This window comes from Chiloscyllium plagiosum, unplaced genomic scaffold (assembly GCF_037043375.1).
Source record: "Chiloscyllium plagiosum isolate Xiang-an unplaced genomic scaffold, Cpla_swu_hap1 HiC_scaffold_1, whole genome shotgun sequence".
NCBI classification, from domain to species: domain Eukaryota; kingdom Metazoa; phylum Chordata; class Chondrichthyes; order Orectolobiformes; family Hemiscylliidae; genus Chiloscyllium; species Chiloscyllium plagiosum.
In genome coordinates this window covers 167,013,369-167,025,404 of record NW_028270139.1, presented here as the reverse complement: position 1 = coordinate 167,025,404, position 12,036 = coordinate 167,013,369, and the positions used below count along the sequence as shown (strand labels likewise).

General features: G+C 42.3%; 1 protein-coding gene across 3 annotated transcripts in view; it reads left to right on the top strand.

The window, feature by feature from the left end:
- The window catches only part of znf638 (zinc finger protein 638), a 216,157-nt gene that overhangs the window by 133,391 nt on the left and 70,730 nt on the right, over positions 1 to 12,036 (top strand). For 2 of the 3 annotated variants that reach the window (XM_087992072.1, XM_043691939.2), the window contains exons 6-8: positions 4,078 to 4,136; positions 4,349 to 4,489; positions 6,907 to 7,041. In XM_087992072.1, coding sequence (XP_087848198.1) covers positions 4,078 to 4,136; positions 4,349 to 4,489; positions 6,907 to 7,041 — 335 coding nt within the window. The remainder of the gene's footprint in view (positions 1 to 4,077; positions 4,137 to 4,348; positions 4,490 to 6,906; positions 7,042 to 12,036) is intronic. The other variant, XM_087992078.1, reaches the window with a different exon arrangement.

Below are 12,036 nucleotides of genomic sequence, written 5' to 3'. Positions count from 1 at the left end.
ACAGGTTATTTGCAGGAAGGATATTCCCAATGATAGAAGTCCAGGACCAGGGGTCACAGTCTAAGGAAATGAGGTAGACAATTTAGGACTGAGATGAGAAGGAATTTCTTCAGAGATGGCTAAGCCTGTGGATACGGCAGCAAATTATTATTGAAATGGCAAGCATCTGGAAAGGTGGAATTATTCTTGTGGACAGAGTGGAGGTGTACTGCAAAGGAGACACCACCTAGTCTTGTTTTTTGTCGCAAATATAAAGAACTATGTTGTGAGCAATGAATATAGTAGACCAAATTGAAACTAGTACAAGTAAAATGCTGCTTTACCAGGAAGATGTGATGAGATGGGCATATTCTATATGGACTTCAATAAGGTCGTTGACGAGGTTCCTCATGATGGACTGGTTAGCAAGGTTAGATCCCACGGAATACAGGAAGAACTAACCATTTGGAAACAACTGGCTCGAAGATAGGAGACAAAGGGCGATGGTGGAGGATTGCCTTCCAGACAGGAGGCCTATGGCCAGCGTTGTGCCACAAGGATCAGTGATGGCTCCATTACTTTTTGTCATTTATATAAATGAATGTGACCATAGGAGATATGATTAGTAAGTTTGCAGATTACACCAAAACTGATGGTGTAGCAGTTAGCAAAGAAGTTTACCTCAGAGTTCCGTGGGATTTTGGGATGGGTCAGTGGGCCGAGGAGTGGCAAATGGAGTTTAATTTAGATAAATGTAAGGTTCTGCATTTTGGAAAGGCAAATCAGGGCAGAACTTGTACACTTAATGGTCAGGTCCTGCGGAGTGTTGCTGAACAGAGAGCTTGGAGTGCAGGTTCATAGTTCTTTGAAAGTAGAGTCCCGGTAGACAGGATAGTGAGGAAGGCTTTTGGTAAACATACCTTTATTGGTCAATATAACAGGTATATGAGTTCAGCAGTCCTGTTGCTACAATACAGGATGTTGGAACCACATCTGGCCATGTTCACAATACTGCGTTCAGTTCTGGTCTCCCAGCATGTTGTGAAACCTGAAAGGGTGCAGAAAAAATATACAAGGATGTTGCCAGAGTTGGAGGGTTTGAGCTATAGCAAGAGGCTGAATAGACTGGGGCTGTATTCCTGAGAGGGACGAGGGCTGGCCTTAGAGAGATTTATAAAATCATGAAGGGCATGAATAGGGTAAATAGCCAATGTCTATTCCCAAACGAGAGGAGTCCAGAACTTGAGAGCATAGGTTTAAGGTGAAAGAAGTAAAGATTAAAAGGGACCTAAGGGGCAGCATTTTCACACAAAGGGTGGTACGTGTATGGAATGAGCTGCCAGAAGAAGTGGTGGAGACCATTACAATTACAACATTTAAAAGGTATCTTAGTGGGTAAATGAATAGGAAGAGTTCAGAGGGATATGGGCCAAATGCTGTCAAATGAGACTAGATTAATTTAGGATATCTGGTCCTCATGAGCGAGTTAGAGCAAAGGCTTTGTTTCCGTGCTGTCTTTGATTATATGTGTTTGAGATTTTAGGGAAGAGGGAGGAAGTGAAGGGGCAGTGTTAAACATTCTACAATTGCATACGATATGCCATTGGGGGAGGGAATGGATCAGATTATTGGACCAGGAATGTTTACATTGTAAGGGAGGGAAATCTCTACTGATGGTGAACTACTGCAGGTGACAGAAGTAACGGAGGGGCACTGTTATGCCATCCATACTCATTCTGGACAAATGATTTGTCATTTCACTATAACCATTGCCACTTGATCTGTAACATCTTTGTCGTTTAGCCTCTCCTGGTTCTAAACAGTCCAAAACCCCTCATTCGTTGTTTCCCTTCCCTCCCAAAAAAACATTAAATCCATTCTGGTTCTATTCTCCCTCACTTCTCAAAGGTTATCATACTTAAATTATTACCTCTTTTTATGACCTGCTGACTGTGTCCACACTTTGCTTTTCATTATTGTCAAATAACTTGCTCAACTCCTGGGTTGTGTTCTGCTCCTCAGCTGTAACTGAATTTTGGCAGACACATAGCGTCCCATAGAGATTTGAGTCCCCTGTGTTGGTATACCTGTAAAGTAAGGTACCCCAAAAATCAATATTGTGGTTGCTCCTATAGATTAGCGATATCAAGTGAAATTCTGTAAGCTGATATCACTTCCTGTAATAAAGCAACGTGCAACTGTTTTTCAGTTTATTTAGTTAGAAAACTGTGCTTTGAGACTACCTATATAATATAGAAGCACTTAATGTGTTATGAGACAGATTATTTAATAATTTTATCCATCACTAATATTTGTTGTACATCGCTAGTTACCGTTAAGTTACTAGTTAATTCTATTCTTGAACTACTGGTTGCAGTTTGATATTGCTGGATAACTTATTCACCTGAAGAGTGGTTAATGTGTCAACTAGGTTGATGTGGGTCTCTGTATTTTCTCATGGTCTTATGCAGAGCAGTTGTCATTCCAAGGTTGGAATGAATATGAACAGTAGGTTCCCTCTCAAAGAAAATGGTTGAACTAGTTGGGTTCACAATATTTCAGTATTTCATTAAAGTATTGTTTAAGATGAATGTGTTACGTTTGTTAAAAAACTGAAAGAACTGTGGATGAATGAAATCAGAAACAAAAACAGAAATTGTTGGGAAAGCTCAGCAGGTCTGGCAGCATCCGTGAAGAGAAATCAAAGTTAACATTTCGCGCCCTGCAACCTTTCATAGAGTCATAGAGATGTACAACATAGACAGTCCAACCTGTCATGCCGACCAGATATCCCAACCCAATCTAGTCCCACCTGCCAGCACCCGGCCCCTATCACTCCAAACCCTTCCTATTCATATATCCATCTAAATGTCTCTTAAATGTTGTAATTGTACCAGCCTCCTCCACTTCCTCTGGCAGCTCATTCCATACACGTACCACCCTCTGCGTGAAAAAGTTGCCCCTTAGGTCTCTTTTATATCTTTCCCCCCTCACCCTAAACCTATGCCCTCTAGTTCTGGACTCCCCCACCCTAAGGAAAAGATTTTGCCTAATTACCCTATCCATGCTCCTCATAATTTTGTAAACCTCTATAAGGTCACCCCTCAGCCTCCGATGCCCCACAGAAAACAGCCCCAGCCTGTTCAGCCTCTCCCTATAGCTCAAATCCTCCAACCCTGGCAACATCCTTGTAAATCTTTTCTGAACCCTTTCAAGTTTCACAACATATTTCCGATAGGGAGGAGACCAGAATAGCATGCAATATTCCAACAGTGGCCTAACCAATGTCCTGTACAGCCGCAACATGACCTCCCAACTCCTGTACTCAATACTCTGACCAATAAAGGGAAGCATATCAAACGCCTTCTTCACTATCCTATCTACCTGCAACTCCACTTTCAAGGAGGTATGAACCTGCACTCCAAGGTCTATTTGTTCAGCAACACACTCTAGGACCTTACCATTAAGTGTATAAGTCCTGCTAAGATTTGTTTTCCCAAAATGCAGCACCTCGCATTTATCTGAATTAAACTCCATCTGTCACTTCTCAGCCCATTGGCCCATTTGGTTCAGATCCTGTTGTAATCTGAGGTAACCCTCTTTGCTGTCCACTACACCTCCAATTTTGGTGTCATCTGCAAACTTACTAACTGTACCTCTTATGCTCGCATCCAAATCATTTATGTAAATGACAAAAAGTAGAGGACCCAGCACCGATCCTTGTGGCACTCCACTGGTCACAGGCCTCCAGTCTGAAAAACAGCCCTCCACCACCACCCTCTTCTACCTTTGAGCCAGTTCTGTATCCAAATGGCTAGTTCTCCCTTTATTCCATGAGATCTAACCTTGCTAATCAGTGTCCCATGGGGAACTTTGTCGAATGCCTTACTGAAGTCCATATAAATCACATCTGCTGCTCTGCCCTCATCAATCTTCTTTGTTACCTCTTCAAAAAACTCAATCGAGTTTGTGAGACATAATTTCCAAAGCACAAAGCCATGTTGACTATCCCTAATCAGTCTTTGCCTTTCCAAATACATAACTATCAAGTTTTGTTTGTTTGTGACTGTTAATTGGGTTGGATCTCACTATTTCTAGGTGCTGCAGCTGCTGTCAAAGTGGAAAAACCTATTCAGCATGACGCAAATGCACAACTGGTGAGTTGCATTTATTCCTCTCAGACGTAAAGTCATAACAATGAAGATGCATAAAGTTTTACTTTACATACTCTGGAATTGCATTTTAAAGTTGATCTTGTTGAGAAGATTAGATTAGATAGTTTACTGTTTACTTTTGCTTTGGGGCAAGTGGGATTTGTTGGCTGTCTTTCTTTGAGGTTCATTGGAGATCTAACCATTGTCTTTTCAAGATGCAGGAAATGAAGAGGAGTGGGCGTGTGGTTCACATCACTGACCTGCCACATGATGGTTATACTGAGGAAGACATCACAAAACTAACACAGCCATTTGGAAAAGTTGCAGCCATTAAGCTAGTACGAACCAAAAATGAGGTATAGTTGCACAGACAATAATTTCCCTAATTCCTCCAGTATTTCTTCCCCTGTGATTTCTCCTCATCTCTGATTTACATCTGTTACCCTTATCTTAAAAATTTGACCCCTCATTCTAGATTGCCCCACATGAGGAAACATCCGTTCTACATCTATTTTATCAATCTCCTTTAACATTTTATATGCATACATCAATTAGATGTCCTTTCATTCTTCTAAATACGATAGCATATAGCCCTAAACTGCTCTGTATCTTAATAAGACACACAAGCCCCATAACTCTGGAATCAATCTAGTGAACTTCCTCTGAAGTGCCAATAATGAAACTATATTTCTTAAGGGGACCAGAATCATATTCACTACACTAGGTGAGTTTTCATTAATACCTGGTATCTTTTTCCCTGCATATTAGTTTTCTGTGATTCATGCCTAATGACACCAGATCCCTCTGCATTGAAGCACTCTGGCCTTGTGGTTCAGTAACTCACGCACTGATCCATGGCCCAGTGTTCTCCCTACTCATTACGATTAGAGAAGTAAGAGAGAATCTGGTGAACAGGGACCTGGAAGTAGGAATTCAGAAGTTCTTTGTGGCCATTGCGGCTGCATCCTGGTGGGTCCTGTGGAGTAGTGGTCTGTTTTGGCAACTTCAACAGCATGGTAGGTCCAGCCCAGGATTCTAATGACGTGGACCGATGGTGTCTTTGGCAATGAGGTGGGTTCAACCCAGGATTCCTTGAGGTAGCTTCTACAGTTTCTGGCCTGGGATTCCAATGGCACAGCATGTGATCTGCTTCAATGGTGACTTCAGCGACAGTGAGTGTCTTTGAGGCAGTATCTTCGGCAAAATGGTGGTCCAGACCAAGATTTGGCAGCTTCAATGTCAAATTTCTGTGGAGGTGAAGGTCTTATCCTTGACCTTGGGAACCTGTAGCCATGAATTGGAACAATGATGGACATTGTCTTAAATCTTAAAATATGATTTTAAATATGATTAATATAGGCGCTGGACTCTGGCGACTTAAGTGCTCTTCACTGCAATTTTGTAAAAATGCAAGTAATAATAAATTGCTATTTAAAAATGGTAAGATTCTCCATTTTAGTTTTCTCATTTGCGGGATGTGTGTCACTGGCTCGGCCAACATTTATTGCCCATCCCTCATTACTCAGAGGGCAATTAAGAGTCAACCAAATTGCTGTGGACCTGGAGTCTCACATAGGCCAGATCAGCTAAGGGTGGCAGTTTCCTTCCCTGAAGGACATTAATCAACAGATGGGTTTTTGTTTCCCTGTCAATATTCATATTCATCCATTGTAATTCCAGATATTTGTTGAATTTGAATTCTTCTACCACTTTAGATAATTTGCCTTACTATTCCTCAACTCAAAATGGACAGTTTCACACTTTTCCAAGTTAAACTTCATTTGCCAAATTTTAGCCCACTCACCTAACAAGTTATAAACATAAGATCCGCAGTAAAATGATAGCTTATTTATTACCCAGCTTATGTCATCTGGGCAGTGATTGGCCTTTTGCAGCAAGATTCAAAGATGCTGATCTGTTGGCCAAAAACAGTGCCCATTTTCATTATCTGGTTCCCCTGGTTAAAGATACACTTGTGTGAATTATAACTGAGGACTTTTTGCAGTTGATATCCCTCATCATTGAAAAATTGCAGACAGGTTAGTGAACCTCTGCAAGTCTGTCAAAGGCATGTGGTGGATTTTTGAGTAGTGTGCAGGAGTTATGCTGTTGTAAAAAGAGTTGGTAGAAGAGAAAATGTTTTTCTTTTAAAGGGTCTATCATTAGGACACCATTTTTGAAGCATAGGATAGATGAGGTGAGTCAAGCAATATTCTTTAAACATTATACTTAATAGAAAAGATTAAATAGATTGGAGCACTTTTCTCTCCAAAAGGGAATTTATTGAAGGGTATCCTGGTGGTTGTCTCTAAAATGAAATTTTAAACAATCCAAATATATATGGCAGAGTCAACAGTGCAAATCTTTTTATTTGTGGTTAAGATGAGAGATGGAGGTGCTAAAAAAGAAAATGTTGCAGATAAATCCACTAGGGAATTTAAGGGGAACTTATTTATCTGAAGAATGGTTAGAATGTGGAACTTGCTGCCACAGAGGATGGTTGTTATATGTGCAGTTACCCAGCACTTCATTAAACATTAGAGAAAAAGGAATAGAAGAATACTGATAAGTTGGGAGAAATGTGATGTGGAGTATCAACACTGTCAGAGACATTGTTCCAATGGCTGTTTCTGTGGTTTCAGCACTTTCCAAAGCAGAGACTTAGTGACATTAAGCTTGGATTTAAAGCTACAGAGAAAAATACACTAGGATGTAAAAGTTTTTAAGTACTGATGTCTTTTGTGCAAGATCTTTGATATTTTTTTTTTAATAGGCTTTCCTGGAAATGGCATATAAAGAGGCTGCAGTGGCACTTGTGGAGTTTTACAGCATCACACCAGTAGAGATCAATCACCGACAGGTTACCATGGTATTACTGGGACGGAAAAAGGAAATGCATAAACAGCCGGTAAGCCCCAAGGTGACTTATTCAAGTGGGTGGGACACTGAGTGATATAAATCTAGTCTCTAACCTTGCACTTTAGTTGACTGAAGACCAATGACCAAATCATATGGTAACTGATCGCTATAGAGCTTTTCATACGGGAAGAGCGCTTTTTTAAAATGCTGTATTTTTTAAAAAGTGGACATTGTTATAGTGTCTTTATTTAAAACCTTGAAACAGTTTTCCTAATGCCAGTAAAGTAATTTTGAATTTTGGTCACTTTGTAATGTTACCTGCAGTGGGCAACCTGTGCACAATGTAGTCACAAAAATCGCAATCTGATTATCAGTAGATCATCTATTCAGAGATTAAACATTGAGCAGGATTTTATCTGTGGTATACTAGGGGGGCAGTGTTGGACGGGGTTCTCCCTCATCTATGCTTTAAGTGTCGTACTCCCAATTACCCCAAAGGTTTGTGAAACATGGTTTCCCTTTGTAGATCCACATTGATTCCATCCAACTTAAATAATACTTTTCTTCCTTGATGATACTTGCCTTAATGTTGAATTATCACATCCTTTATAATAGATTGTAGCAATTTTCCCTGTTACAGGTACTGATGTCAGGCTAACTGGTCTGTCGCTTTCCTCTTCCTCCCTATTTAAGTAGTGACATTACCATTGCTGCTTTCCAGTCTGCATCTGCAGGAACTTATTCAAAATCTGTAGAACGCCTTATGATGGAAGAGGGAATATCATAAGAAAGGAGGCCCCCCCCCCCCCATGAGTCACAGGATCCCCAATCACCCAAGCCCATAAAGATATCATTAGGTTATACCAGCTGATTCTATGGCGTGTAATTTCCTCTCCAATTCCTCAGCTTCCAACCTGACAATATCATTCCACTTAAGACAAATAAAAGTGAAATTTCTCCAACCCAAAACATTCTGCTATGCTTGTTTCTAGAACAGTGTTGATACTTTGGAATATTGTCAAGTGTTATCAAGCCTTGGGTTTATGCCTTGATTGATTGAGTACATGTGACAGTATAATCAATTACAGTGAAAAGCTTTGTATATGAGCAGTACAGGTGTGTGTGTGTGTGTGTTCAAGCTTCTGTACCTTTTGCCTGATGGAAGAGGTTGTAGAAGAGCATTGCCGGGGTGCGATGGGTCTTTGACTGGCAGCTGTCCCATACCAACGGGCCATGTAAATTGAGTCCATGGATGGAAGGTTGGTTCTGTGATGGCATGGGCTGTGCACCCAACCTTCTGTCGTTTCTTGTGGTCCTAGGCAGGGCAGTTGCAATACCAGGCCGATGTGCACCTCGGACAGCATGCTTTCAGTGGTGCATTTGTAAAAGTTGGTGAGGGACCTTGTCGACATACCAAATTTCCTGAGCCGCCTGAGGAAGGAGAGCCATTGTACCTTCTTGATCCTCACATCTGTGTGGGAATCCAGGACAGGTTGTCAGTTATCATCACTCCTAGGAACTTGACACTCTCCACCCTCACAACCTTGGCACAGTTGATACAGATGGGAGCGTGTTCCTCTCCCTTTCTTTCTGAAGTTAATGATCGGTTCTTCAATTTTGCTGACCTTGAGGGAGAGGTTGTTCTCATTGCGGCAGAATACTTTCTGTATTCTGACTCATCGTTGTTTAATATCTATCCTATCACAGTAGTGTCATCAGCAAACTTGTAGATGATGTTCATTTGGAATTTGGCTACACAGTCATGGGTGTACAGAGGTACAGTAGGGGTCTGAGATTGCATCCCTGGGGGGGTTCCAGTATTGAGTGTTATTGTGGAGGAGGAGCAGTTATCTACCTTCATTGATTGTGGTCTGTGGGTCAGGAAGCTGAGGATCCAGTTGCAGAAGGCAGAGCTGAGGCCCAGGTCTTGGAGTGCCCTTGTCGTCCAGATATTCCAGGGATGAGTGCAGGGCTAGGAAAATGGCGTCTGCTTTGGACCTTAGTAGGCAAATTGTAGAGGATCAAGGCTGGCTGGGAGACTAGAGTTGATGTGAGCCATGACCAGCCCCTTACAGTACTAGTGATTACCGAGGTCAGAGCTACTGGGCGGTAAGCATGTGCTTTCTTTAGGTATGGGGATGATGGTGGTCGTCTTGAAGCAGGTGGGGACTTCGGCTTGTAGGAGAGAGAGGTTGAAGATGTAGGTGAACATTTCCGCCAATTGATCTACACAGAATCTGAGTGCTCGGTCTGGGACTCCATCCTGGCCTGTCTGTTCCTTTTGGTTGACTCCCAGGAAGACCAATCTAATATCTGCTGTGATCAGTGGGCTCAGGTGCATCTAGGGTTAACGGGGCAAGTGACACCAAAGCGTTGGCATTCTGCTCAAATCAAGTGCATTGAGAGTGTCGAGGAGATGGAGGGGAAGAATGCGTCTTTGTCCACAATTTTGCTCTGCTTCATTTTGTATTCTGTAATGTTGTTTAGCCTTGCTTCAGGTGGCAGGAATCTGTATGGTTGGTTTAGGCCTCTAACTTGGTGTGGTACTGTCTCTTGACATCCCTGATGGCTTTGCGGGAGCCATGTCTGGATTTCCTATATAAATCTGTATCGTCTGATTTGAAAGCTGCATGCATGGTGTTCAGTAGGAAATGAATTTCCCGGTTCATCTAATATTTCTGGTTGGAGAACACCCGGATTGACTAAGGCTTTTGCCCAAAACGTCGATTTTGCTGCTCCTTGGATGCTGCCTGAACTGCTGTGCTCTTCCAGCACCACTAATCCATAACTATTTTGGTATGCAATCCTCCACATATTTGCTAAGGAAGTCCAGGATGGTGGTGGCATACTCGTCGAGGTTTTCCACTGAGTGCTTGAAGACATCCAGTCCACCGAGCCCAAGCAGTCCCAGAGACAGTCTTCCGCAGTCAGACCAGCATTGTATTTCTTTTCCTGAAGGATTCTCCCGTTTCAGCCTCTGCTTCTAAGCTGGGAGGAGGAAACCAGCGCGGTGATTAGATTTTCTGAACTGTGGGTGAGGGATGGAATGGGAGGCATCTTTGGTGGTTGTGTAGCAGCGGTCCAAGTTATTCAGTTCTGCATTGGGGCAGGAGCTGTGTTAGTGGTATTTTGGGAGCATCCTCTTGAGGTTGGCTTGGTTGAAGTCGCCGGCCACAATAAATAAGGCCCATCCATGGCCTTTTGCCCATTTTCACTAGGACTAGGTTTGTGCTATCTACAACTTGACCAAGACGCACAGTTGTCTTTTTACATCATTCTGAACTGTGAAGATAATAATATACTGTATGACAGAGTCTTCAGAGAATATAGACAAATGGACAAAAACCTGACAGGTAGGATATAATATGCATAAATATGAGGTTATTCAATTTGGTAGGAAGAATAGAGGAGCTAAATATCACTTAAAAAGAGACTGAAAAGACTACAGAACAGAAGGATTTGGGAGTCCTTGACAAATGAAGTATTGGCCTTCATTAGGGACGGAATGAAGTATAAATATAGACTAGTTTTGTTGGAAGTATACAAGACACTAATCATACCGCAGCTGGAATACTGAGCAGTTTTCCTGGAAACATCCAGCAAAAGTGGTCCTTTTGCCCAATAAGTCTGCACCAACAAAAAATCTACTGTAAATCTGCACTAGATTAGAGTGGTGCTGGAAAAGCACAGCAGTTCAGGCAGCATCCGAGGAACAGGAAAATCGACGTTTCAGGCAAAAGCCCTTCATCAGGAATAGAGGCAGAGTGCCTGCAGGGTGGAGAGATAAATCTGCACTAGTCCTACTTCTCCAGCGCATAGCCTTGAATGCTATGATATTTCAAGCGCACGTGCAAGCACGTAGACTCAAGAATCACAGAGCTGTACGGCATGGAAACAGGTTCTACGGTCCAACCCATCTATGCGGACCAGATATCCTAAATTTATCTGGTCCCATATGCCTGCATTTGACCCATATCCCTCTAAACCCATCCTATTCATGTACCTGTCCAGATGTTTTCTAAATGTTGTACCAGCCTCACCACTTCCTCTGACAGCTTATTCCATATATGCACTACCCTCTGTGTGAAAACGTTGCTCCTTAGGTCCCTCTTACATCTTTCCCTTCACCCCTTAAACCTGAGCTCTCTAGTTCTGGATTCCCCCACCCTTGGAAAATACCTTATCTATTCACTCCATCTATGCCTCTCATGATTTTACAAACCTCTATAAGGTCACCCCTCAGCCTCTGACGCTCCAAGGTAAATAACCCCAGCCTTATTCAGCCTCTCCCTGTAGCTCAAACCATTCAACTCTGGCAGCATCCTTATAAATCTATTCTGAACCCTTTCACTCCATCAGAGGGAGATCAAAATTGCACACATTATTCCAAAAGTGGCCTAACCAATATCCTGTATGTGACCTCTTCCCATTGCACTGACTGATAAAGAAAAGCATGCCAACTGCCGCCTTCACTATCCTGTCTACCTGCAACTCCACTTTCAAGGAACAGTGAACCTGCACTCCAACGTCTTTGTTCGGCAACGTTCCTCAGGACATTATCATTAAGTGTACAAGTTCTGCCTTGATTTGCCTTTCCAAAATCAAGCACCTCACATTTATCTAGCTTAAATTCCATCTGCCATTCCTCAGCCCATCTGATCAAGATCCCATGGAACTCTGAGGTAACCTTCTTTGCTGTCCACTACAGCATCAATTTTGGTGCAACCTTACTAACTATACCTGCTGTGTTCACATGCAAATCATTTGTACAATTGATGAAAAGCAGTGCACCCAGCACTGATTCCTATAGCACACCATTGGTCACAGGCTGAAAAATAGCCTTCCACCACCACCACCCTCTGTCTCCTACCTTCGAGCCAGTTCTGTATCCAAATGGCTAGTCCTCCCTATATTCCATGGGATCTAACCTTGCTAAGCAGTCTACCCTGCAGAATCCTAGTGAACGCCTTCCAGAAGTCCATATAGATTACATCCACCACTCTGCCTTCATCAGACCTCTTTGTTACTACTTCCAAACCCTCAA